Source organism: Ostrinia furnacalis, unplaced genomic scaffold, assembly GCF_004193835.3.
Source record: "Ostrinia furnacalis isolate ACB-3 unplaced genomic scaffold, ASM419383v2 OfSCF2491, whole genome shotgun sequence".
Taxonomy (NCBI): domain Eukaryota; kingdom Metazoa; phylum Arthropoda; class Insecta; order Lepidoptera; family Crambidae; genus Ostrinia; species Ostrinia furnacalis.
In genome coordinates, this window is record NW_021132730.1 from 887,451 (window position 1) to 915,063 (window position 27,613).

The 27,613-nt window shown below is 35.2% G+C and overlaps 6 protein-coding genes across 10 annotated transcripts; 2 read left to right on the plus strand and 4 right to left on the minus strand.

The window, feature by feature from the left end:
- Positions 1-552: 552 nt before the first annotated feature.
- On the minus strand, positions 553-2,267 carry LOC114355754 (HIG1 domain family member 1A, mitochondrial). Its single transcript, XM_028308764.1, has 3 exons — positions 2,153-2,267; positions 1,847-1,945; positions 553-1,351 (listed from the first exon to the last, which is right to left on the minus strand). The coding sequence occupies exons 2-3, from the start codon at positions 1,938-1,940 to the stop codon at positions 1,161-1,163; spliced, it is 285 nt and encodes a 94-aa protein (XP_028164565.1). The 5' UTR covers positions 1,941-1,945; positions 2,153-2,267; the 3' UTR covers positions 553-1,160.
- Positions 2,268-3,821: 1,554 nt separating this feature from the next.
- On the minus strand, positions 3,822-6,463 carry CAHbeta (carbonic anhydrase beta). The gene is made up of 5 exons (XM_028308671.1): positions 6,298-6,463; positions 5,756-5,840; positions 5,478-5,665; positions 4,946-5,134; positions 3,822-4,816 (listed from the first exon to the last, which is right to left on the minus strand). Exons 1-5 carry the CDS (start codon positions 6,388-6,390, stop codon positions 4,607-4,609), a joined length of 765 nt encoding a protein of 254 aa, XP_028164472.1. The 5' UTR covers positions 6,391-6,463; the 3' UTR covers positions 3,822-4,606.
- LOC114355699 (serine/threonine-protein phosphatase 2A activator) lies at positions 6,059-8,234 on the plus strand. Of its 3 annotated transcripts, none has more exons than XM_028308667.1 (2): positions 6,059-6,179; positions 6,835-8,234. In XM_028308667.1, exons 1-2 carry the CDS (start codon positions 6,177-6,179, stop codon positions 7,825-7,827), a joined length of 996 nt encoding a protein of 331 aa, XP_028164468.1. In that variant the 5' UTR covers positions 6,059-6,176; the 3' UTR covers positions 7,828-8,234. The 3 variants fall into 3 exon arrangements, with proteins under 3 accessions (XP_028164468.1, XP_028164470.1, XP_028164469.1); XM_028308669.1 differs by lacking the exon at positions 6,059-6,179 and adding an exon at positions 6,501-6,584; XM_028308668.1 differs by lacking the exon at positions 6,059-6,179 and adding an exon at positions 6,612-6,695.
- Positions 8,235-8,243: 9 nt separating this feature from the next.
- LOC114355701 (HIG1 domain family member 1A, mitochondrial) lies at positions 8,244-10,473 on the minus strand. The gene is made up of 3 exons (XM_028308672.1): positions 10,140-10,473; positions 9,619-9,721; positions 8,244-9,032 (listed from the first exon to the last, which is right to left on the minus strand). Exons 2-3 carry the CDS (start codon positions 9,710-9,712, stop codon positions 8,818-8,820), a joined length of 309 nt encoding a protein of 102 aa, XP_028164473.1. The 5' UTR covers positions 9,713-9,721; positions 10,140-10,473; the 3' UTR covers positions 8,244-8,817.
- Positions 10,474-11,017: 544 nt separating this feature from the next.
- RagA-B (Ras-related GTP binding A/B) lies at positions 11,018-24,166 on the minus strand. 3 transcript variants are annotated; one of them, XM_028308623.1, is made up of 8 exons: positions 23,929-24,165; positions 23,709-23,808; positions 23,406-23,623; positions 23,092-23,258; positions 22,000-22,093; positions 21,209-21,361; positions 19,750-20,014; positions 11,018-13,362 (listed from the first exon to the last, which is right to left on the minus strand). In XM_028308623.1, exons 1-7 carry the CDS (start codon positions 23,938-23,940, stop codon positions 19,841-19,843), a joined length of 918 nt encoding a protein of 305 aa, XP_028164424.1. In that variant the 5' UTR covers positions 23,941-24,165; the 3' UTR covers positions 11,018-13,362; positions 19,750-19,840. The 3 variants fall into 3 exon arrangements, with proteins under 3 accessions (XP_028164424.1, XP_028164425.1, XP_028164422.1); XM_028308624.1 differs by lacking the exon at positions 19,750-20,014 and having other exon boundaries at positions 11,018-13,632; positions 23,929-24,166; XM_028308621.1 differs by lacking the exons at positions 19,750-20,014; positions 21,209-21,361; positions 22,000-22,093 and adding exons at positions 15,368-15,520; positions 16,183-16,276 and having other exon boundaries at positions 11,018-13,632; positions 23,929-24,164.
- Positions 24,167-25,025: 859 nt separating this feature from the next.
- Positions 25,026-27,378, plus strand: HBS1 (translation elongation factor EF-1alpha (GTPase) HBS1). The gene has a single exon (XM_028308620.1). It carries the CDS (start codon positions 25,143-25,145, stop codon positions 27,183-27,185), a length of 2,043 nt encoding a protein of 680 aa, XP_028164421.1. The 5' UTR covers positions 25,026-25,142; the 3' UTR covers positions 27,186-27,378.
- The last annotated feature ends 235 nt before the right edge of the window (positions 27,379-27,613 follow it).

Sequence of the window (27,613 nt, forward strand, 5' to 3'; positions counted from 1 at the left end):
AACACGTGTACAATGTCACCTTCCTCAGTGATGCGTCACTTTTTTCGTTATATGAGTAAGTGTACCATACTTCAGATGGAAAGAAGCTCCTATTAAAAGTTACTCTCCTGTTGTGATAGGTCCTGCTGAATGTACCGATTCTGCAGTTCTGCTGATTAGATCGTACCTGGTTTGCATCGGTATTCGGTAGGTACCGTCTAGAGGCTTGCACTGACATTATTTAAATAGAATAGAGATGCACGGCCCTTGGGTCGACTGGTGGAGAATGCATTGAGCGTTATGTCCATCCTTTGTATTTTATTTGTTCAATAGTTTTAAATAAATTACATAAAAGAGAGTATGCAGAGTGTCTCACTGCTAAATAAAAGCATTATCCACCAATCAACCTATGGTTCATGTAGGTAGAGAGTCGACTTAAGGGATTTATCATAGTGGATTGCTGAAGAAGCTCCTAATAATCGTAAATCTTAAAATATAAATAAATAGAAGTTGAGTGAGTCAAATTAAATTTTCTTTTCTCTTTCAACATTTATTATTTTTCTTTTTAAAAACAATAAATTAGCTATAACTTAAATACAAATGAATGTACACATTATCACAACATAATACAAGACATCAACTTATAGTCTACTTGTTAATGATATTCAGATCTTGTGCTTATCTTTTGTAATATTGATATATTATGAGATTTTTAATTACTATTTTTATAAAAATGGGTTGTTTAAAATATTTAAACAATGGGCAGGTTTTTAAATCTAGCTTGAGATTTGAATAGATTCTTGTTTTAAAATTTTACCTACTCATGGCATGGAAAATTATTCATGAAATAAATGAACATCACAGAAAATAAAATAAATACCTACCTAATAATTTTAAGCTTATAAAATACCATGAAATCATTGTAAATAACATCCTTCATAACATAGACTCCAACATGAGTGAGAAATAATTTCTACCTGTGAAATGTTTACCATTTCAGTGTTAATAACAACTATAATATACAAAGACAATGCACAAGATAACATTGACAGAATGTTTTTAAACAAGTCCTATGTTTAGTACAAGTTATTAAACAGTACATTTAACACAGTAAGATGTTAAACATGTACCCTTTACACTTGCTTTCATAAAATTTGCCTAAAGGTGTGGTGGTATGGTCATTATTCTTTTTTATCATCTTTAAAAAGATGATTTTTGGCCAGAGTGTAAGCGAGCCCAATTGTGAGGCAGGACACCACTGTGCCTTGAGCAGCTACTCTCAACTGCATTAGAAAGACACTGGTGCTCATTTTCCCTTTTTTCTTGAATGAGTAAGCTCCCCAGCCGCACACACCAATTAACCCCATTATGCCTGAAAAAAAAAAATGTTTGATTAGTGCTGTAACATCATCATTTTTTCTGCGTTTTCTTGACGTGTATACCGCGTGATCCCTACGTGAGCGCCGCATGCTCACTACGTGAACGCCGCGTGATCGCCGCGTCTGACGCATGCACGCCGTGATTATGAATCGACGTGACTTCTATACCATGCCCAAAATGGGTTGGATGCACAATTATATTAGATTAAACCGTAACTTTTGATGATATGTTATTTCCAAAATTCATAAGAAAAAAAAAACAAAATGTTATGCAATGTATGAATTGAGGACATAAATATATTTTACATAAAAAAAAAATATACTACAATTAATTACAGTAAGCAAGCACATCATCATATTCTTTTGTAATGTGAAATCACATTTATTAGAACTTTGTACTTAGGATGCTCAGTCACTTGATGTGTTGTTGTCACCTGTACATTCTCCAGGATTACAGTTTACTATAATAGTAAAAAACAATTACTTACCCATTATCATAAATGGTGAATCCTTAGATTTCCTTGCTAATCTGTCAGCTTGAGATTCATCCTTGTATTCGTAGATTGGTTGAGAGTTCGCCATTGCTCCTGTTATAATGATGAAATTTTATTAAGTTCTTTGAGCCTTTAAGTGCAATCTGAAACCCTTCTCCAAGTGTAAATTGGCTTAAAGTAATTTACCAAGGCACAAAAATATTTTAAATTACTTTGCTAGGTTTTTCAAGAACAAAATTAGATCTCAAGGCTGCTAACATCTTAAACACTATATTTAATTTAATGTGATTAATTACTTACTGTATTAAATATTTCGATTGGTAAACTCATAAAATTATGTAAGAAATAATTTTTATAACATTGCATCACAAATGGAAGTTTTTCCTAACCTCAACCTTCATCACTTAACCTTGGATGAAAACGTCAAATTGACAGTATTGACATGACCTTGAAAACGTTTCGTTCAAAAATACTAGAATTAATGCAACGGCTATAATATAAAACACGCTTGATAGCCGGTTAGGTGGTATACCACTTAACAGGTTGTTAAGGCTGTATCTGTAATTAAAATTGTTGGTTGCATAATTCGACAATTTGTTAATGTAATAACGGTTAAAAAAAACTGGGACTTAAGTTTAAAAAAAATACCAAAGAAATATTTGGGTTTTCAAAAATAATTTATAACAAAGAAGAGTTTTCATGAAATATTTATTTCGTTTGTTTCAGCCAAATGACGTCCACAGCTGGACAAAGGCCTCCCCCAAGGTTTTCCACAATGAATTATTTATTTACCATTATGTTAAAAAAAATATATAAAATATGAATATCCAGATCATTAATAGTGGTTTGGTACCTATCTACAGAATAAATAAAATAAAAAAATAGCATGATGATTAATATTTATTGGTCCCATAATTACCGTAATAATATTTCTCAACAAATAACATTTCTCGCTTCACCCAATAGAAACTCTCGAGAGAGATAGAGAGAGCCACTTCCTTCATGGCTTTATGAATGACATTCATTCAACCCAATTTTATACAATATTGAGGGTAGGATACATAAAAAAACAATAAAGCATGGCCTTAAAATTAGAATTTAGCTTGAAAGTGTGCTTGTAGGTACAAAAGTCAGTGCGTTAAGACAATGATTTAGCTACTTAATTGATATCCGAAGAAAATTCTGAATCCAAATGTATTTAGCTATCTATCTATCATCTCTGGATTTATTTATTGTATTGTACAAATATTAGGATAAATTACGTAAATGAATACTTTATAGCCTGACCAGGAACATAAAAACCCTGGCATAGAGGCGCTTCAATTGCATTTGATAGTGCAACACTGAGTACAGTCGTACATGTGTTAAATTAATAGGCTAAATTTATGTATCAGGATTCAGGATTACGGGCTAATTTGATATTTTCATAAATGAACGAAAACTATTATTAAAGGTAACCTGGTTTAAATAAATTAAATAAACCATCAATCGAGCTAGTAGGATTTATTTTATTATTCATCAATAATCAAATTCAGAACTTGAATATTCAACTCCAATGTCTNCCATTAGTTTTCCGCAACCGCAACATGGCGAGGGTTTTTATGTTCCTGGTCAGGCTATAATTGGTATACCACTTAACAGGTTGTTAAGGCATAGTTAACGTATAGATTAGTTTTTTTTAACATAGGCCCAGTTTTTGATCTGTAATTAAAATAACCAATTGACAAATTGGTTGCATAATTCGACAATTTGTTAATGTAATAACGGTTAAAAAAATTGGGCCTTTAGTTTAAAAAAAAATTACTAAAGAAATATTTAGGTTTTCAAAAATAATTTATAACAAAGAAGAGTTTTCATGAATTATTTATTGACCATTATATTAAAAAAATATATAAATAAATATCCAGATAATTATTAGTGGTTTGGTACCTATCTACAGAATAAATAAAATAAAAAAATAGCATGATGATTAATATTTATTGGTCCCATAATTACCGTAATAATATTTCTCAACAAATAACATTTCTCGCTTCACCCAATAGAAACTCTCAAGAGATAGGGAGGGCCACTTCATGGCTTTATGACATTCATTCAACCCAATTTTATACATTACTTATTGAGAGTAGGATACATAAAAAAACAATAAAGCATGGCCTTAAAATTAGAGTTTAGCTTGAAAGTTTGCTTGTAGGTACAAAAGTCAGTGCGTTAAGACAATAATTTAGCTACTTAATTGATATCCGAAGAAAATTCTGAATCCAAATGTAGCTGTCTATCGTCTCTGGGTTTATTTATTGTATTGTACAAATATTTAGATAAATTACGTAAATTAATACTTTAAGCCTACCAATAATATACCTATGGCTATAACTATTCGAAGTTCATAACTAATTTACAGTATGTAAAATGATAAAAACTACCTACCTACTTAACTAACTGATTTCTACTGACTTTTTAAGTTTGGTAAACTTTATTTTGTTCTTGAGATTAAATATAATATAGAATATTGATAATCATTGATATTTGATTAATTTTATGTACATTTCCCTGGTTTCCGAGTTCCTTAGCAAAAACTAACGGCCTGCTTTGGTCGATGAGATTCATTTCAACCACATGAAGCAGTTAGTAATGGTATTAATATGACAAGCAGCTATGTTATGAACTCACATTTTGACTAATTATAGGTACGATTATAAAAGTAAAAAAATCGAAAACAAATATAAAAAGTTACGTACGCCTATAGTAGATTTATGTCTAGGAATAATATCGCCTTACTTCAGCTAGTATAGATTCGTATGAACTTTCATCGATTATTATAAAGCGTTTTGCGCGTCTGCTGAAATAGTAAATATCGCCAGTATAAATATCAAACCATAACGCATGTATGTGTAAATCGTGTTTTTCTAAACGTTTCTTCAGCATCCCATACGAAGCCACATTTTGTAGTTGTTGCAGTGTGTTAACCTGGAATAAATTGCCGACATGATTTTGACTAATAGAGCAAAACAGAAAATAATAGTACAGTAGCTAAGTCATTAAGGACTTGCTATAGGTAGGTAGGTACTTCATTTTATTTATAGCACACAAAATTACCTGAGATAGTTTATCTTCTATATTGAATTTGTTATCAGGGTCAATATATGCAACAAACTTCCTCTGAGGGGTTTCGGAAGTGAATAACATGGGTTTGGAGAAGTCACCTTTCATATCCAGAAACTTTTTTAGACTGGATTCTGCATGTGAACATAGCCATGACTTTAGCGGAGATATCCTTCGTTGTTCCTGAAAATGATATTAACTTACATCAGTAGCGGCGTAAGGGGGGGGCGGTGGGCGGTCCGCCCCGGGTGCCAAGCATCAGGGGGTGACACAAGTCGCGCAGATTAGTACTCACAGGCACATCTGGATGGCAAATCTNTCGAATAAGTAACCCCAAAATCCTGGGGGGTACCAGGGGGTGCCATAGTACTTGTGACGGGGAGGGGGGGGAGGAGGGTGATCGCCCCGGGTGCCAACCCATGCTACGCCGCCACTGACTTACATAAAATAAATGTTGTAGGTAGGCAAGCCGCGTAGGTAGATTAACTATACCCAACAAAAAAGTTTTTGTGAGATTGACACTTGCCTTGCTCGATTCTTCTCTACTCTTTAATTTGTATAATAGATTCATAGCCTTACAGTCACTATGTCCACATACAATTATATGTCTTATATTATTTACTATACAACCAAGTTCCAATGCTGCAGGTTCGCAACTAGTCATTTCATCGACAAAATATTGGGAATGGGGTATAACATTTCCCGCATTTCGAACTGAAATAACAAAAAACGATATTTAAAAGATTGTTATTGAAGTAACTAACTAACACATAAGTGATTAAATTAATATAAAATTACACGAACCAACGAACATATCTCCCACACTAGTTTCTGTAAATCGTGTTGGTATCATTCGGCTATCCATGCATGTGTAGAAGACAGCTTTTGGCTAAATGAAACATGTTAACAAAAGAAAATGATTATATTAATCAACTGAAAATACGTAATGTAATAATCATCTCAAGGTGAATTTTGGGAACTAGGCGCGGACAGTTGGTTAAATGAAAACTAACGAGTCGTTAATAAATTATGAAACGGCAAACAGTATTGCTGATAACAGCCATATCGGTGCAACCTGCCTCTTTAAAAAAAATATTGTCACTACACTAATGCCAGTTGTCAAAAATACGAAGTGTCATCGTCAATCCAAATAATAATTTTGTGTTTTTGCGTTTCAAATTACGTTCAAATTAATTATAACGTTTATTTATCTACCTACTGATAAATGGTGAGAAATTTATAAATTGTAGAAGAATCAGTCGAAAGAATATTTCTTGACCGAAAGCTAAACACACTCAGTATCCAAGGAAAATAAAAGCAAGGAAGGCCGAACACAATCTTCTTACCGTCGGGTTATCTTTAACTTCTTGAAATTGTTTCACCATGCTTGCTCGGTCTAAAACTCGATATCTCATGATTCCTCGTAGTATCTTTTCCATATTTGATTAAAAGTTATGTTTTCATCAATAAAATGCAATTTTGGTATCACGATTCTAAAAAGACTGAAAAACACGTCTATAGTAGGGCACTCGGCTCGAGATTGACATCTCTGACCTTCAGTTAGCAAAGCTTATCGTAAGCACGACTACCTTAGTGCGGACGAAAGAATAGGGTCATCGTACGTAAATAACGCGTAAGGAACAAGATAATGATAAAATAATTTATCATAAAATTTGATATGGATTAGAAATACCAGCGTTTATGATAAAATTCTTGCGTTAATTACGTTACCTACCTAATTAATGTAAAAATAAGTATTGTCAATTTATGAATAAAATTTTTACTAGTTTCTGCATGCATTTCTATGAATACAAAGTCAAAAAACTATCATAAATACTTGTAAGAAGACTTATTAAATCATTAACATTTGCACTTTGTTTTAGATGAATGCTGAGAGTGTAATAGGAGATGGGACACAGAGAGAGGCGGGCCCGGTGCCCACCACGCTCCCAGTCAACCACCGCTTCGTGGAGCCAGAGAAGGCTGTCAAGACCATCACAGACATGGCCATTTGGGAAAAGTCCGAAGCTTACATGGAGTATACTGGCTTTATTGCCACTCTCAATGAAGCCATAAAAGGAAAACCCCTATCAGTAGATTGTAAAGTATCTGAAAATGTGAACAAAGTTATGGACATGCTTGACAAAATTGAACAGATGATAGAGGAGTTTCCTCCTGTAGAGCAGCCTCAGAGGTTTGGCAACACAGCATTTAGAGAATGGCTTGCAAAAATTAAAAGCAACACAACTATGATCCTTCAAGAAATGTTAGATCTCAAACTTCATTTAGCAATCCCAGAAATTAAAGTGTACTTAGAAGAAAGTTTCGGTAATGCAACTAGAATTGACTATGGAACAGGACATGAGATGTCATTTGTTATGTTTTTATGTTGTCTGTACAAGATTGGGGCTCTGCAAGCTGATGATAATGTAGCAACAGTCTTTATGATTTTCAACAAATACATAAAGATAGCAAGGAAACTACAAAAAACATACAGAATGGAGCCTGCAGGGAGCCATGGTGTTTGGAGTTTGGATGATTATCAATTTATACCTTTTATTTGGGGTAGTTCACAACTAGTCGACCAGCCAAAAATTTATCCACCTGTGAAGTTCCTTGAGGAAGATATTATTGACAAATATGCTGATGAGTATATGTTCTTGTCATGCATCAAGTATATTAAAGAAGTTAAAACTGGTCCATTTGCTGAGCATTCTAATCAGTTATGGAGCATAAGTGCAGTTGGTTCATGGCTGAAAATAAATCAGGGCCTTATTAAAATGTACAAAAAAGAAGTCTTGGCAAAGTTTCCAGTCATTCAGCATGTCCTTTTTGGGTCCTTACTGCCAATCCGTAGATTCCCCATCAGTCACTAAGAAATTGAATTTTTGTTGTGTTTGTTCACACACATCCTGTATATTGTCTCATAATTTTACAAATGTTGTGTATTAACATGAATCTGTATAAACCAGTATTAAATGTGCAATTTGTAAAGGAATTGCAGTAGCGTTGTAATATCACAGCCCATGTTGCGTCCTATAGCGCGTCTATGTCATAGACATTAGAAAAATAACTAAAAAAGATGTTATTAAAGTCACAGTTACAATGAATGACTACACGCGCCATAATGTCGCAAAAGGCTGTAAGACAATATGAATGAATAAATATATTTCATTATGAACTGATTTATATATTGCCCAAATATTGTGATACTAAAAATTTATAAATTATTAAAGGTTTGAACAAAGAAAACTTAAATTATTGAATAAAAAAGTTTGAAGTACTTATTTACTTTAGTCACTTCGCTATACCTAGCACTATAGTATTTTAACACCATGATATCCTAATGTCTATGAAGATATACATTTTATCACAAACATGCAATTTATTGAGAATTATTTCATTTAATGTTAGCATTTTTAATTTAAGCTTTCAAAAAAAGTGCAATAAAATAAAAATAAGTAATTGACACATCATTGTTTTAATTGGCTTAATACACATATATCATTTATCATCATAGAAGATCTCTTCCCTCGTCTCGTTAATTAAAAATAATAATAATACTTAGGTACTAGTTAGTACCACAGAATGTCAGAATACATAATTGGTAGGCAGTACTCAAGAGACCCCAAATGTGTGGGGTTTACAGAACGTTCCAAATGCTTCCTAGAATATAGCGGTTACTATTTACTCGTAACTACGTTTTTGTACACTTGGACGCACACAACCCACATTTTACTCGATGTGCTGTCGTCACTACCTGCATACAACCACAGCTGTAGGGAGTAGAGAGCAGCACAGCAAGGAACCATTTTCATTTGATATTACATTATTAGGAAGCATTTGCTATCAGAGGCACAGAAGAATTAATTTGCCGTAGGTAATACTTTATCCGAGATGGCTGGCTTCTTATTGAAGTGGTTATTGTAGAGCGTGTATATCATGCCTGCCGTGAGGGCGCCAACGGCCGTCCCCTGAGCGATCACTCTGAACTGCATGAGGAAAACGCTTGTGCTCATTTGACCCCGGTGCTTGAACTTGTAGATGCCGTATCCGACGGATGTAGCAAGGCCAGCTATTCCTGTAAAAAACACGCTTATTGTGAATTTTAACGTAATCATTATCGGCTAGTACCTATAGATAATTTGTCTATCGCCGATGATTCTGTAAATAATTGCGTTGTCATTTCCTTTTTGTTCCAAGTTTAAATATTTTTACCTCCATGGATTAGTGGTTAGATTTAGACCACAAATGCTGGTTTTGGGTTTGATCAGTGCAGTTATTTAGGGACTGGTTTTACAGTGAAATTCCGTATAGGTAGGTAATTATGATAGGCTCTAGAGGCTTGAGTCTAGCCCACAGACTAGTCTAGGTATTATTTAACATTATTTACTTTTATCAAATAGCGGCCGCCCGCCGCCCGCCACTTCGTAGGTACCTACGCGTGGACGCCGTTTTACCCCCTTAGGGGTGGAGTTTCGTAAAATTAGTTCTAAGCGGATGCTTACACCCTATAGCGACCTATGTACCTGTCAAATTTCAAGTTGTAGGTGTTACAGTTTCTGAGATATTTGCCTTATAAATAAGTCTAAAGATTCCTTTCGGATTGGTATGAGTGCTATACCTTTAGTTATACATTATCGTAATAGTTAAGAAATCAAACTTACCGATGACCATGAATGGAGATTCCTTTGTTTTCCGTGCCAATTTTTCAGAATGAGATTCTTCATGGTAGTCAAATGTGGGTTTTTCACCGGCCATCTTCGAGTTCTGTAAATTATCACGTTCAAACTGTTTCAGTGGTTTATCAGTAACTACTGACTAATATTATCAAAATACATCGAGTTTCATCCGTTATCATCAGACAGAGATATCTAAATTGAATGCTATCAGTAACCTGAGTAACCATAGGTTACTTAAATTCAATTCGGACGTTGCAACCTGATAAAAATACAAATCTAGTATAGGTATTTTACTTCATAAGTAAATAATACAACCGCACATTTTATAAGATGAGAAACGTCTCTACCAAAGTAGCTAATATTTTGCACTTTGTATCACAACAATCTCTTGTAAGTTATTATCGACACAAAAAGAAACAATAAATCAATTATCTACCTCTATGATATTAGCTACCAACGCGCAGCAAAATGCAATCAAATAATTTTAATTAGTTATTAAAACTCACCAATTTTGTTAGGTTCCGGTAGATAGGGATCTTGCTTATTGCACAATAAACTCTAAAAGCACTGATCTCGACGTACCAAACTATTTTATACAAGCACTATAAAACGTGTGCTATTATTACGTGCTCTGTGTGGACGTGTGCAAAGAAACGCCAGGATTTACCGCTTATGAAGTGGGCAAGTATCAAGTCTGTCCGAGTGATAGATAAATCAACGTGTTGCACCATTCCTCGCACTTATTCGTCACCGTCACTCGTAACAATCAACAATACAGTATAATAAAATTGATAGTGCTGTTTACATTGATGACATGACGTAGTTTAGTACCTACTCGAATGTGACCACTCCCCTGAATGGAACTGCAAGGGCATTTTCTATTTACGAGGCATACCATACTCGTCCCTAGCATGGAATGTACGCAGGTCGTACACATAAACGTTCTATTTAGTAAACCATAGAGACTGCGCTTCTATCTGTTGCTAACCCTAAGATTACCTATCTCTCAGTATGCGAGTACGCAGCTGCGTTAGGATGCCGTATACGTTTTGTGAAATGTATAGTTTCGGTACATTTTCACGGTGGCAAGTCTAATGCTAATCGACTTCAAAATAATGTTGGTCCTTGAACTCATTATCACGTGCGGCAGACTGCTATTACGTAGAAGATTGAGCAACCCGTGACATTGCTCAGCGATCATATTTATAGATGTGACAAACTAATAAACCTGAATATTTTTAACTGGTTAAATTAAGAGCACCCGACTACGATCGAAGTCTATAGTTTCTATGAACTTACTTATTAACAAGATACCTAAGATAATATTATGAAAAGTAACTCTGGGTCCCACTCCAAAACAATAATCCGAAATAAATAATCACCATTAACTAAAATTGAAACATTTATTTTCTGAGAAAGAATTCGTGAGAAATATGTTTCAGCATAAACAAATTTGAATTGTGAAATACAATAATGAATATAAATATTAGGAGTATTATGGACATTAACAACAAAAGGCGTATTTTTACCCGACTGCGCCAGAAGGAGGGTTATTGCGATTATATTGAAACAAATATGTAACTCTGAGAGTTAGGAGCCTTGAGTAAATAAAAAGATGACACTTATTTTATAACATCACCTGTGATATCGTCTATAGGTACATAAAATACCGGCTATACCCGATTTTAGCACAGAATAAAGTTTTTTCTGAGTAACACAAGTAACTACAATTTGTATTTGGATCAGCAAGCTACGAATAGACATTTTCAGGATTGCAGCATTATTTTTGTATTTACTTTAGTAGTTAAAGTAATCCAAAGATCGGATTTAACCGGTGACATATACATATTATTTATATTAAAGCCCGCATAAATTGTCATTAACTATTATTATGTCATAGTAGTATAAACTCTATAAAATTTAGAAATAATCAAACCAACAGAAAACATAAGAAAACTTTTTTTTATTTTAATGAACAAATAATAGACTTTAACTACTATGAGCGTAAATTTAAGAATAACCACGACATTGAATACAGATTCGAAAGTTTCGATTGAAACGTGAAATAAGTACTTGGAATGTGAAAAGGATGATTAAGGCAACTGTGGTATTTATTGCTTAGAATCTCCTGCATATCCATGATTTCCCAACAATATTCGGCATTCTAAGTGTACTTACATGTAGAAATAAACAAAACATTAATTAACTTAACAATCACATATTTACGTGTACAATCATAATCAGTTGAATATTGTGGTTATGTCACTGTAATTATATTCTCAGTCACATATTATAGCATTTAGTTTATTATATTGTTATTTTTCTTTTTGTACAAGTATTGCTTAGTTTGTGATTATGTTTTGTTATTTCTAAATGAAACGGTTTTACACGATGTACGGTCAGTGTCAAATAGTTCGTGGCACTCAAAGTGGACAAAAAGTTGACAACGCAACCTTTATTCTAATTGTAACAAAGAAGTGTTGCGAATTTTTTAGCTATTTTGGGTGTCACTAACTATTTGACGCTGACTATACCTCATAGAAAGATATTTTGATATTTGAAATACTTTGAAGAATATGCCGAGACAGTTCACCTTGTGTTGTGCGTGTCTGCGCATGATCCTAGACGCGTTAATCTGTATTCAAGTGGGCTCAAAAGTCTTGCTTTGGCAAGTATTGTGCTTAGCACGTTCCGATGTAACATCGTCGCTTTTAATCGTTATGCCACCTTTCATGATGGAGTTTTGTTTATTCCTCTGATTTTAAGTTCAAATCAGTAAATTGATCTGTCTCTATTATTTGTGAATTTTATGCCGTTTCTTACTCTATGTCATGAAACGAATTTAAATTCTAAATCGTTAAATAAAAAACAACTTTCGGTTGATATACCTTCATATCTATGGACAAAAACGGACAATGTCCGTTTTTTCATCAATTCTTAATTTTTAAGTGACTCCTATGAAAACAAAATGACTGCTATTGTGTTACCACAGGGGTCACTTAAAAATTAGGAATTGATGGTGAAAATGGGCATGAGCCTCTGAGTCCATGTGAAAGCGACTGTAAAATATACATTTTATTTTCAAATAATATGTAATGCACAACATAAATTAGATATCTCACAAGTTTAAAATGTATATTACAGTTGTCTCATACAGTCACATGGTCGAACGACAAACAGGTTAAATCAGAACCTGTGATTAACCCTTTGGTACATACCTAATTTTGTACCTAAATGTGTTTTGGGTCTATTATTTTTGGCGACAGATCTGGTAACACCGGCGCTAGGCTAGAGTCCGAGCACCGGTGTTACCAGGGCCCCGATTGCGCTAAATATTTTCAACTACAACGCGACTAGACGACGAACGAAAATCACAAATTGGTATCGCAGTGTCACTATGACAGCTAGTTCAAACGAAAACAAAACGCAACTGATTATTTGTGTAAAAGCTAAAAGAAAGCTAGGTACTTTTTCTCAAATTCAAATCAAACGCCTTCACGAACATTTGCTGTGTTTTAGTGAAAAATATGATGTTTGGACTTTTATTGGAAAGTGATAAAATCCGTTTTCGTCTTTGTTTGCGCGTGAAGTGTGAACTTTACCGCGATACCGAATTTGCACCTCAGCTGGAATGAAAAACGGAGCGCAACTAGTGAAGAAGCGCGAATGAATTGGAGACGTTAAAAATTTGCGCGATCGGGGCACTGATCTGTCGCCAACAAGTATCAAGTCCTTTTATAATGGTATACAGGCAGAACTCAAAATGCAAGTGGCCTAACGATTACAGCGAGTACCATTAGCTATTCCGAACTAGTTGCTATTGCTTCATTGATACTGCGGCGCGCTGGATACCTTCTCGAGTTTCTCGAAGTGTTTGCGCGCGTTTCTGATGTTGATGAGCGTGGCTTCGGATGGGATCTTGGGGTCAGACATCTCCACCATGACATAGGTGTTGCTCGTGAACCCGTCTATGAACGCTGCGAAGACACTGTTGCGGACCTGAGAAGAGAAATAGGTTTGTTTAAGTACCTCGCCCAGACAAAGGTATTCGTGAAAGTTCGAAATTGACGGAGCGATGTAACTAGGTAGATCGTTCCAGCCACGAAGACGCGCCCCACCATTCTTCCAATGTAACTACGGTACACGTCAAATTATTTATTTATTTAATGAAAGAAACATACAGCTTTTATATTACATAGAGGTACAGGAAAAGTTTAGTTTATTCATAAGCCAAAAAAGTTTCCAATGTTAATTTGTCAATAGCGAAGACATATTATAAAAGTTTCGTAGTAATTTAACTAGGTAATTTCGTTCATCAGAAACAAAATAATCCCACTTAAACGTGGTCAACCTTCTTAACATGTGAAGTAAAAACACGCAGTGAACAATTAAATATATCAATGTGACTGTATCGAACATTATGTGTGTTGCAAGCACGAACAAGAAATCTATTCTTTGAATAATTAGTTCTACAAATAGGAACAGAGAAAACTGCATTGGAGCGGGCACTAAGCCTGGGGCACCTGAATGACACTCGGCTGAGAAGGAAGGATAAATCTATGTAGTCATTTAAAATTTTAAACAAAAATACTTCATCCGTATGTTCACGTCTTAATTCTAATTATCCATGAGTGCACACGCACACTACAATAATGACGCTTGGATTGCTCGCATGACACTCCCCGCACCCCGCGCTTCCCTCGACTAAAAATTGATGGAGCGCGTCTTCGTGGATGGCACGATCTATACATACAAAAACACGCCAAAGCGATTTTTTCAAGGGGCTGTTATCAAGCGTTTTTTATATTTATTCGCGCAATTCATTAATTTGCATATATTTCGTGAAACATTTCGCTTCTGGCATTCTTCGTAAATACTACACCCGGAGGGTGGTCCGTTTTTAATGAATTCGAATGCGTAAAGTATAATTTTTTAAACCTTAAATCATACTTAACATTATCTTATTTTTACTATACAGTAAAGGCATTAAATAATCATTACGTCGTTTTCGACTTTTGGTATTGACGCAACGATAGTAAAAAATAGATCGGGGGCGTGATACGCCGCACTTATCTGCCTCTGTTATCAGAGCCTATTATGTTGCCTATCTCTACATATAAATGAGTAAAACATGTTTTTTTAGAAAATTTCAGGCATAATATACAAATATTCGTTCGTTCGTTCGTTTCAGCCAAATAAATAACAATATACAAATATTATGCCTCTATAAATAGTTACACGCGCGTTGAACACAGTTTTACAAAACGTCTACTGTAAACTGATATTCAGATATGTAGTTAGTTCATAAGTTAATCGCCAAAGACGTATCCGACATACTTATGATTGGATGATATAATTATGCTTCGGCTTTCGGAAGCACAGTTTGATTCGTAAATTAGATCTATTCAAAACAAATCTAGATACTTAGATCGATTGATCTATAGGCTTGTCTTCCATCTGAATTTAAACATCGTCATGCGTCGTTTAATTCTAATTTCCATTCATTCGGGTGTATACCTACATTATATGACCAAAAACATAAGTGCTATCACCTAGCATAATAATACATACAATTCAAGTAAGTTCGTATTATTAACGAATCCTTCACGAATCTTTTTTCTGTCACCTCTGTCATACATACTGTAGACTGGTGCCAGCATTCATGAAATGGGCCAACTCAAGGTCTTTACTTTCATTCGGCAGTATAAATAAGTTTATAAGATCGTGACGTCACCTCCATGCTCTGGAACTGCGCGGCAAGCTTGGAGCAGGACAGCTTGAACTGTTTCACGATGTTGGAGACCTTCTCGAAGCGATGCGCGTCGCGGTGCGGCCGCCGCTGGCAGTGCGACACCACGAGGAAAGTCGCGCGCTCGAACAGTAGCACCTGTCAGATTGGAATGTGATTTGAATTTGGAACGACAAATTTTTTCTTTTTTATGAGGCCAATCATAAAGTATTTGAATTTCGAACGTAATTTTTTTTCTTTTTCAAATGTGGCCAATGATATGATTTGGATTTGGAACGTATTTTTTTTATTCGTTCATACTGTACAGGCTAAGGTCAAAAAACATGCTGCCTACTCATAGTAAATTGGAATAAAATTATCAATCTATGACTGCTTTGGTATTGGATGAGTTATCAGAACCATTTTTGAGAATTATTCCTGCATAAGGCTGTAAATCAGCGCTATTATTCCAATAAGAATATTCATAACTAATTTTATTGCTTTATTATTACAAATGCTTGGCTACTGGTTGTTCTTTCATATCATTGCTAAGTGTTAATATGACTATTTCATTAACTAACGTGTGTGCAATGTGCATTCACAATAATTTGACGAATCACTCTTAGTCTCAAGAATTATTATAATAATAATAATAATAATTTATTTATTTCTATATTGTTTGAGAATTTAATGAAAATAATTATTACATGACGCTCAGAAATAATATAGCTTTAATTTGTCAGTCTTGTAATGACAGTAATGTATTAGACTATTTAAACTAACAGCAAATAATCAATTAATATGTACATAATATAACTAACCTCATCTGCATCCACAATTGCAGCAAACTGTTTCAGTGAAGATTCTAGAGCCTTAACATTAGGTATTAACTTATACACTATACTCGACCACGCCCTGGAAACAATAATTTAAATATTAAAAAGACATAGTATAGTTTATTGTATGCACAGTGATATAAAGACACTATCGGACCATATTTATAAATAGGTTTGTGGAATCACTCACTGGAATGTGAACTTGAGTATACAATGTATGCAACCGTTTCATCTAACAGTAAATAAACTGATAGCTTGCAGCTCATTATGATAATTAACTTTCTTTAATTAAAATACTTCAAGATTGGATGGTTCTTTGTGTCTTGAGCAGGGTTCGAAAATATCCGATATTTATTATAAATATCAAAATATCGGATATTTATGATATATATCCGATATATATCAACTTTGATATACAGGGTCCTTCTAAACTAGCTACATTCNCAACAATACAGTATAATAAAATTGATAGTGCTGTTTAATTGATGACATGACGTAGTTTAGTATCTACTCGAATGTGACCACTCCCCTGAATGGAACTGCAAGGGCATTTTCTATTTACGAGGCATACCATACTCGTCCCTAGCATGGAATGTTCGCAGGTCGTACACATTAACGTTCTATTTATTAATCCATAGAGACTGTGCATCTTCCTGTTGCTAACGCTGAGTACCTACCTATCTCTCAGCATGCGGGTACGATAGACAGTTCAAAATACAGACATTATTTGTGAAATGTATACCTACTTTCGGTAAAGTCTAATGCTAATCGACTTCAAAATAATGTTGGTCCTTGAACTCATTATCACGTGCGGCAGACTGCTATTACGTAGAAGATTGAGCAACCCGTGACATTGCTCAGCGATCATATTTATAGATGTGACAAACTAATAAACCTGAATATTTTTAACTGGTTAAATTAGGAGCACCAGACTACGATCGAAGTCTATAGTTCCTATGAACTTACTTATCTTGTTAAGATGAGATAATATTATGAATAGTAACTCTGGGTCCCACAGTACTTATTATTATTCTGTGGTCCCACTCCAAAACAATAATCCGAAATAAATAATCACCATTAACTAAAATTAAAACATTTATTTTCTGAGAAAGAATTAGTGAGAAATATGTTTCAGCATAAACAAATTTGAATTGTGAAATACAATAATGAATATAAATATTAGGAGTATTATGGACATTAACAACAAAAGGCGTATTTTTACCCGACTGCGCCAGAAGGAGGGTTATTGCGATTATATTGAAACAAATATGTAACTCTGAGAGTTAAGAGCCTTGAGTAAATAAAAAGATGACACTTATTTTATAACATCACCTGTGATATCGTCTATAGGTACATAAAATACCGGCTATACCCGATTTCAGGACAAAAGGAAGTTTTGTTTAAGTAACTAGAATTTGTAATTGGATCAACCAGCGAGTAGCAAGCTAAGAGTAGTAGACATTTTCAGGATTACAGCAATTCATTTTGAATTTACTTTAGTAGTTAAAGTAATCCAAAGATCGGATTTAACCGGTGACATATACATATTATTTATATTAAAGCCCGTATAAATTGTCATTAACTATTGTCTATATGTCATAGTAGTATAAACTCTATAAAATTTAGAAATAATCAAACCAACAGAAAACATAAGAAAACTTTTTTTTATTTTAATGAACAAATAATAGACTTTAACTACTATGAGCGTAAATTTAAGAATAACCACGACATTGAATACAGATTCGAAAGTTTCGATTGAAACGTGAAATAAGTACTTGGAATGTTCAAAGGATGATTAAGGCAACTGTGGTATTTATTGCTTAGAATCTCCTGCATATCCATGATTTTCTAACAATATTCGGCATTCTAAGCGTACATGTAGAAATAAACAAAACATTAATTAACTTAACAATCACATATTTACTTGTACAATCATAATCAGTTGAATAATGTGGTATGTCACTGTAATTATATTCTCAGTCACATATTATAGCATTTAGTTTATTATATTGTTATTTTTCTTTTTGTACAAGTATTGCTTAGTTGTGATTATGTTTTGTTATTTCTAAATGAAACGGTTTTACACGATGTACGGTCAGTGTCAAATAGTTCGTGGCATTCAAAGTGGACAAAAAGTTGACAACGCAACCTTATTCTAATGAGGGTTTTCGCGATTAAAAAATCCGCCAGATGGCAATACGTAGACGCGAGATGATTGGTGCATGATTGGTGGATTTTGACATATCTGTTTAATTAATGTCATGTCAAAAATAATCAATCAGGCAGCATTATTGGACCTCGCGTCTACGTATTGCCATCTGGCGGATTTTTCAATCGCGAAAATCCTCATTGTAACAAAGAAGTGTTGCGAATTTTTTAGCTACTTTGGGTGTCACGAACTATTTGACGCTGACTGTACCTCATAGAAAGATATTTTGATATTTGAAATACTTTGAAGAATATGCCGAGACAGTTCACCTTATGTTGTGCGTGTCTGCGCATGATCCTAGACGCGTTAATCTGTATTCAAGTGGGCTCAAAAGTCTTGCTTTGGCAAGTATTGTGCTTAGCACGTTCCGATGTAACATCGTCGCTTTTAATCGTTATGCCACCTTTCATGATGGAGTTTTGTTTATTTCTTATATTATTCGTGAATTTTATGCCGTTTCTTACTCTATGTCATAAAACGAATTAAAATTACAAATCGTTAACAAAAATTACATTCGGTTGATATATCTTCATAACTATGGTGAATGAATAATCCCTAATTTTTAAGTGACCCCTATGAAAACAAAATTCCTGTTATGTGTTACCATAGAGGTCATTAAAAAATTAGGAATTGAGGGTGAAAATGTGCATGAGCCTCTGAGTCTATATGAAAGGGACTGTAAAATATACATTTTATTTTCATATAATGCACAACATAAATTAGATATCTCACAAGTTTAAAATGCATATATTACAGTTGTCTCATACAGTCACATAGTCAAACGACTAACAGGTTAAATCAGAACCTGTGATTAACCCTTTGGTACATTACCTAATTTTGTACCTAAATGTAATGTTTTGGGTCTAGTATTTTTGGCCACAGATCTTGGTAACACCGGCGCTAGGATAGAGTCCTAGCACCGGTGTTACCAGGGCCCCGATTGCGCTAAATATTTTCAACTACAACGCGAAAATCACAAATTCGTATCGAAGTATCACTATGACAGCTAGTTCAAACGAAAACAAAACGCAACTGCTTCTTTGTGTAAAAGCTAAAAGAAAGCTACTTTTCTCAAATTCAAGTCAAACGCCTTCACGAACATTTGCTGTGTTTTAGTGAAAAAATAAGATGTTTGGACTTTTATTGGAAAGTGATAAAATCCGTTGTTTCGTCTTTGTTTGCGCGTGAAGTGTGAACTTTACTGCGATACCGTATTTGCATCTCAGCTGGAATGAAAAACGGAGCGCAATTAGTGTAGAAGCGCCAATGAATTGGAGACGTTAAAAATTAGCAATCAGGGCACTGATTTGTCGCCAACAAGTATCAAGTCCTTTTATAATCAAGTCCTTTAGGTATATAGGCGGAACTCAAAATGCAAGTGGCCTAACGATTATAGCGAGTACCATTAGCTATTCCGAACTAGTTGCTATTGCTTCATTGATACTGCGGCGCGCTGGATACCTTCTCGAGTTTCTCGAAGTGTTTGCGCGCGTTTCTGATGTTGATGAGCGTGGCTTCGGATGGGATCTTGGGGTCAGACATCTCCACCATGACGTAGGTGTTGCTCGTGAACCCGTCTATGAACGCTGCGAACACGCTGTTGCGGACCTGGAAGAGATATAGCTTTCTTTAGGTCCAGTGGGCTTAGACAAAGTGATAGAAGCGACCGGTTTAGTTTCGAAAAACATAAAGCAGCGATTCTTTAATTTTAGAGGACTTTCACATTTAGGCGACTTCAGCAGCGCGACAAACGCACGACATTTGTGCTGCCGATAATTTCATACTGTAAGAAAGCGAATGCCTGCCTTCACATTATAAAAACGCTGCTGCTGCGCTTCTGACGCCCTAATGAGAATGCCGTCTTACCAAGGCGTTTTTCCTTAGTTCAATGCAGACTTATTGAAACATTTCGCTTCTAGCATTCTTCGTAAATTCTACAACCCTTTAATGAATTCCAATGCGTAAATCATACTTAACATTATTTTTACTATACAGTAAAGGCATTAAATAATCATTACGTCGTTTTAGACTTTTGTTATTGACGCAACGATAGTAAAAAATAGATCGGGGGCGTGATACGCCGCACTTATCTGCCTCGGTTATCAGAGCCTATTATGTTGCCTATCTCTATAAATGAGTAAAACATGTTTTTTTTTCGAATATTTCAGGCATAATATACAAATATTATGCCTCTATAACTAGTTACACGCGCGTTGAATAAAGTTTTACAAAACGTTCACATTAAACTGATATTCAAATAATAATATGTAGTTCATAAGACTAATCGCCAAAGACGTATCCGACATACTTATGATTGGATGATATATGCCTTCTGAAGCAGTTTGATTCGTAAATTAGATCTATTCAAAACAAATTTAGATATTTAGACCAATCACAGGCTTGAATCCTATGAATTTGAACATCGTCGTGCGTAGTTTCAGTCTAATTTGCATTCATCCGGGTGTATACCTACATATTACCCTAACATTGCAAAAAGAAATGCTGTGTATACCTATAATTGAGGTCATACACACATCATGTGTTAAACCATGTTAAAATGTATGAACTGTATTATGTATGACTTTGTTGGTGTACCTAATAAATAAATATGACCAAAAACAAATTAATGCTATCACCTATCATTAATACATACAGTTCAAGTAAGTTTGTTCGTATTATTTCTTCACGAATCTCTGCTCTTCTTTCTGATACACACCCTGTAGACTGGTGCCAGCATTCATGTCACTCAAGTCTTTACTTTCATTCGGGAGTATAAATAAGTTTATTAGATCGTGACGTCACCTCCATGCTCTGGAACTGCGCGGCGAGCTTGGAGCAGGACAGCTTGAACTGTTTCACGATGTTGGACACCTTCTCGAAGCGATGCGCGTCGCGGTGCGGCCGCCGCTGGCAGTGCGACACCACGAGGAAAGTCGCGCGCTCGAACAGTAGCACCTAGTAGATTGGAATGCGATTTGAATTTGGAACGACAATTTTTTTTTCTATGAGGCCAATGATAATTATTTGAATTTCGAACGTATTTTTTTTCTTTTTCATACGTAGCCAGTGATAAAAGATTTGAATTTCGAATGTTTTTTTTTCAATTTCCTACTGGAACAGGCTAAGGTCAAAAACCATGCTGCCTTGTCATAAATTGGATTATCAATGTTTCTAATCTATGATTACTTAAATATTGAGGAGAAAGATTCGTCCAAGGGAGAAAGTTATCAGAACCTTTATTTTTGAGAATTATTCGTGCCCTAAGGCTGTAAATCATAGCTATTATTCTAATAAGAATATTCATAACTAATTTAATAGCTTTATTATTACAAATGCTTGACTACTGGTTATTCTTTCATATCATTGCTAAGTGTTAATATGACTATTTCATTAACTAACATGTGTGCAATGTGCATTCACAATTGACGAATGACTTATTAGTCTCAAGAATTATTGTTTGAGAATTTAATGAAAATTTATTACATGACGCTCAGAAATAATATAGTTTTAATTTGTCAGTCTTGTAATGACAGTAATGTATTAGACTATTTAAACTAACAGCAAATAATTAATATGTACATAATATAACTAACCTCATCTGCATCCACAATTGCAGCAAACTGTTTCAGTGAAGATTCTAGAGCCTTAACATTAGGTATTAATTTATACACTATACTCGACCACGCCCTGGAAACAATAATTTAAATATTAAAATGACATTATATAGTTTGTTGTATGCACAGTGATATAAAGACACTATCGGACCATATTTATAAATAGGTTTGTGGAATCACTCACTGGAATGTGAACTTGAGTATACATTGTATGCAACCGTTTCATCTAACAGTAAATAAACTGATAGCTCGCAGCCCATTATGATAATTAACTTTCTTTAATTAAAATACTTCAAGATTGGATGGTTATTTGTGTCTTGAGTTTTGTTATCGGCATAATAGTGGTCTTTTTGAAAATAAATCAGAAAATGCAAGTCACTGTCTAGTTGGAAAACTTATTTACCAAGTTTAAATGTTGAAGGGACATATTCATGAACATTGTACAGTATAATAAAAGAGAGTAAGTTGAATGTAGCTGATTGTGTTATTGTTATTCAAAACTGTTTGCACTTATAACTTTCCTGTTCAGAGAGCAGACACAACAGTGTGAGTCATGTTTGAATCATGGAATACATAACTTGATAATGAATGCCAGAGAATGAATGAAACTTCATACAGTCAATACATTTTTGACTCCTAGCAGTTTTCCCTTTTAAAACCTATTTCAGGCACCAGCCCCTTGCACTTTAGTTTACAAATCTTTGGCTTAATTTCTATTGTATTTGTGTACCTGAATTGAGAAGAGTAATAAATATTTTTTTATTTTCTTTTGTTGCTAAATAGCACCTATTATAAATCCATAACATGCGTCTTTAGTTTGAGGTGCTATTGTCTGTGGTATACTGCATCTTTCTATTGTATAACAATATTAACTAAAGGTCTTGCACCTTACTGAGTCAATGACAGGTATGGGAGTGCCACAGGTGGGGTGATTATGACATGACAGAGCATCTGAAGTGTCACTGACATTTGATGTAACAAAAAACCATGCTCCCATGCCGCTCCTATGCCTCAGACACTTGACTCAGTTAACTTAGTTAGCGCTTAACTTGACTAACATAGACTACTCACTTGTATAGAGTCTCATCCCATATACTAGTTCTAAAGCATGTGCATTCTAAAGGCTTGGACAGCATCTTGAGTTCCTCTTCCCTCTCTCTGAATATCTCATCTCGCTGCTCCTCAGACACCAAATCCATTTTGTGCACCAGACAGAATATTCTGGCTTCTGGGGAGTTCTGAAAAATCAAGCAATAGAACTTACATTGGGAAGAAATATATTGAATTGAGTTAGGAAGTAAAAAAGGAAAGTATTTTCATTACTTAGACTTACTGTATTTCACAGTACACAAAAATCTTTTTCATATTGCTAGAACATAACATACCTGTAGTATAGCTTCTAAACATGACTGGTAATAGTGCATATCTTTCTCCATCTCCCTACTTTCAACATCAAATACATATATTAATACTTCTACATTTCGGAAGATGTTGTCTCTTTGTGACGCAAAGTAGTTCTCCATGAATGCCTCTTGCCCTCCGCAGTCCCAAAGGTTCAGGACAAGGTTTCCAAGGAACCTCACATGTGAATGCTCTACATCAACTGCAAATAATAAGATTGGTTGAAAGACATTTTGAAAAACAATTGCAGCCAAAATGGAGGCCAATAATAACCTGAATATACTCACTTGTGGCTCCCAATCGTCTGGTATCTCTTGCAATATAATTTGCAAATATTATGGACCTCATACTGGTTTTACCAGACCCACTTTTCCCCATCAACAGCACCTAAAATACACAAAATGTTTGAGCTTCTTCCTTATCTTTTCTTCTGTGTTTTTCTTTAATTTAATACAATTAAATAATGACAAAACATATCGCAAATGCCTGCTTATCTAAAATACGTACCTTCTTCTTCATGTTGACAAAGTTGTACTGGGTCAAGGGTTTATAACTTCAAGATGTTTCACTTTGTTTAGATTTATTGGCACAGTTTTTAAAGGTACTTGCAGAGCACTTATTAATCTGTAACAATAGTAGGTAACTTGTAACACTTTAAAAGTTGTTCGTACTTCGTTTGTATTAAATTCAAAATAAAAGAGAAATGTAGGCGTAAATCCATGTCTCACCTTACCTCACACAAAGATATTTTGACATTTCACTGATTTTGACGTTTGGCTCTTAGTGTAGCCGAGATATTAAACTTAAGAGATAGCGCAGCGCATGTTAACAATAGAAATCTGAGCCCCGATTACGGTAATTTTTAACGTGAACAATCCAGACACGCTTCTCGATTCTGCGATACGATTGGTCGTTCAACAGCGTACGTCAGCTGTTTTGACCAATCGTATTGCAGAATCAGAAACGCGTCTGGATTGTAGACGTTAAAAGTTACCGTAATCGGGGCTCAGATTGTGTCGCGCAACGAGATTGAGGAGCACAAGCAAAGAATTCTATGTCTATATACGCTGCCTGCACTGAGCCCCGATTACGGTAACTTTTAACGTCTACAATCCAGACGCGTTTCTGATTCTGCGATACGATTGGTCAAAACAGCTAACGTACGCTGTTGAACGACCAATCGTATCGCAGAATCGAGAAGCGTGTCTGGATTGTTGACGTTAAAAATTACCGTAATCGGGGCTCTGATGTTCTTGCTAAGCTAAAGCCGGGTCTCCAGCACGTGATTTGCTCTACACAAAAAAAGATCTCAACATTCAAAAATGCTTGTAAACATTTTTTTTTATTTTGATATGTTGCATAATCTATGTTTGTAATATCTTTGGAAATGTCAGCTCAAAATCGTTTAGAAATAAAAAAATAGTAATTGAATTGAGAAAACCAAATTCGTTACTATTTTTACTTTTAACTTCACATAATTTTAACGCTTTCTTTTATTTGCTAATTACTTAATTAAAACCGCTTTTAAAAAACTGATAGAGTTACAAAACAAACCGGTCCGCTGTTTTGTTCCTAAACGAATTAAGTAAATAACTGTCATCCTCATCGTGTTGTTTGTCATCAAAAACGTCAAAAACGTACGACGAAATTTGGAAAACGTAAAACGTGTGATACTACTAAAAATGTGTCCGATTACATAGTGGTTAAAGTAACTAACAAAAATGGCACGCCATCGCAATGTGCGTAATAGAAGTTATTCCGACGATTACGATTATGACGATCTCTACGGGCATTCCGTAGAGGATGAAAGCTGTTTGTCTCCGAGCGATACTGAACAGTGGATGTACGACCGTTCTAGGAATCAACAAGCCATATCTGCTTTCTTAGACAGCCACAATGATATTCAAGAGGAGGCCGAGGACGAGGTGTTCGATGCAGCACACCCGGGGCTGGAGCGCCGCGACTCGGTGGATCTTCGCAGTCTCAACCTTAGCGAGGAAGACGAGGCTCGCTTGATGTCGTGCTTAGATGAGCTTCGAAATGTTCTAGGTGACAGCATACCTGATAATACCCTCATACAATCTGTACTCAATCACAAGTTCGATTTCAATAAAGCTTTAGATGAAATACTCAACAATAAGCAGAGTAAAGACTGCGATCGACCAAAAGAAGAACCCGCGAAGCAAATACCGACTGTTCTTATTGACGCAGCAAAAGACATAGTATCAACAGCACAGAAAGCTCCTAAAGTGATTGCAACTAATTTAGAACCTAAAGCCATAGGTGTTGTTAAAGGATTTAAGGTCTCATCTAAGGATGGAAGTTCAAGCAGTTCCCAGTCCCCGAGAGATCAGTCACCAATACCTGAGAGAGTGGCCACTCCAAAGTTGGACGATGAGTACAAAACTCCCAATATTAAAGTAAAGGAAAACAAAATTGATCCAAATAAGCAGTACACAGAAGAACGTGGCTCTGACAAAGATCATCTGTACATTGTAGTGATAGGCCATGTTGATGCTGGCAAGTCAACACTCATGGGGCGCTTGCTTTGTGATCTGGGTGAGGTGAGCCAGAGGACATTGCACAAGTATGAACAAGAAAGCAAGAAGATTGGCAAACAAAGTTTCATGTATGCTTGGGTTTTGGATGAAACCGGAGAAGAGAGAGTTAGGGGGATCACCATGGATGTTGGAAGAGCACAGTTTGAGACAAAAACAAAGAAAGTCATTATCCTTGATGCCCCTGGGCATGCTGATTTTATCCCAAACATGATAACTGGAGCGGGCCAGGCAGATGTAGCCTTGTTGGTGGTGGATGCTACTAGAGGTGAGTTTGAATCGGGATTTGAACTCGGTGGTCAGACAAGGGAACATGCGCTTCTTGTCCGTTCCCTTGGAGTCAATCAACTGGCTGTTGCTGTGAACAAATTAGATACCACAAACTGGTCTCAAGAGAGGTTCAATGAAATCACCAAAAAGCTCAAAGCATTTTTGAAACAAGCTGGATATAAGGATTCTGATGTCACATTTGTGCCTTGCTCTGGATTAACAGGAGAGAACCTAATTAAGCCAGCAACTGAACCTGAACTGGTAAAGTGGTACAATGGGCCTTACCTTCTAGATGTAGTTGACAAATTTAATGTGCCAGAAAGGCCAGTGTCAAAGCCTCTGAGGATGTCCATCAATGACGTTTTTAAAGGCACTGGCTCCGGATTTTGTGTTGCTGGGCGTATTGAGAATGGAGTACTCAATAAAGGAGACAAGGTGTTAGTATGTCCAATGAAGGAAATGGCAGAAGTTCGTGGTATAAGCATCAATGAAATGTCCAGTAATGTGGCTTTTGCTGGAGACCAAGTGAGTGTAACATTATCAGGAGTGGACATGCAAAATATATCAGTTGGATTTATTCTTAGTGACCCCATTCAGCCAGTACCAGTAACATCGCGATTTGAAGCTAGACTTGTGGTATTTAATGTAAAGGTTCCTATTACAAAGGGTTATCCAGTTTTGATACACCATCAATCCTTAGTAGAGTCTGCAAACATAGTCAAATTGAAGGCATTGCTAAATAAGAGCACTGGAGAGCTGCTGAAGAAAAAACCTAGATGTTTAGGGAATAACTCTGTAGCTGTCGTAGATATCGAAGTTTGTCGACCGATATGTGTAGAGCGTTACAAAGACGTGAAAGAACTTGGACGAGTAATGTTGAGAGTTTCTGGAGTTACGATTGCAGCTGGACTTGTTACTGATATTTACAACTCTTGAAACAATTAAGGTTAGACTGTGCTGTGATATCAAAATATCAAATTATAAGCCCTAATAAAGTTGCCTTGCTGTAAGACAACTGCACAATGCTAATGCTATCTAATGAAAATACTTAATGTAGGTGTCATGCTATTAACAGATTTATTATAATCGTCAATTTATTTATAACAAATAAAAGTTCTTATCACAGTTACTTGATTGTTATTGTTACAAATATACAACACATCCCATTTCATTTCCCTTTAGAAACTTGTTTAAATCGTCGCATCTATAGAAACCGTACACCGTACCGTAAAAGTCGGCACCGATTTAATTTTAAATCAATTAAATTTTCAAGTTAAAATCAAGTCCACTTATTAATTACAGAGATTACTTCTCATGACTATAAATAAAGTAGGTAATTACAAAATCCGCGAATATACTGTTGA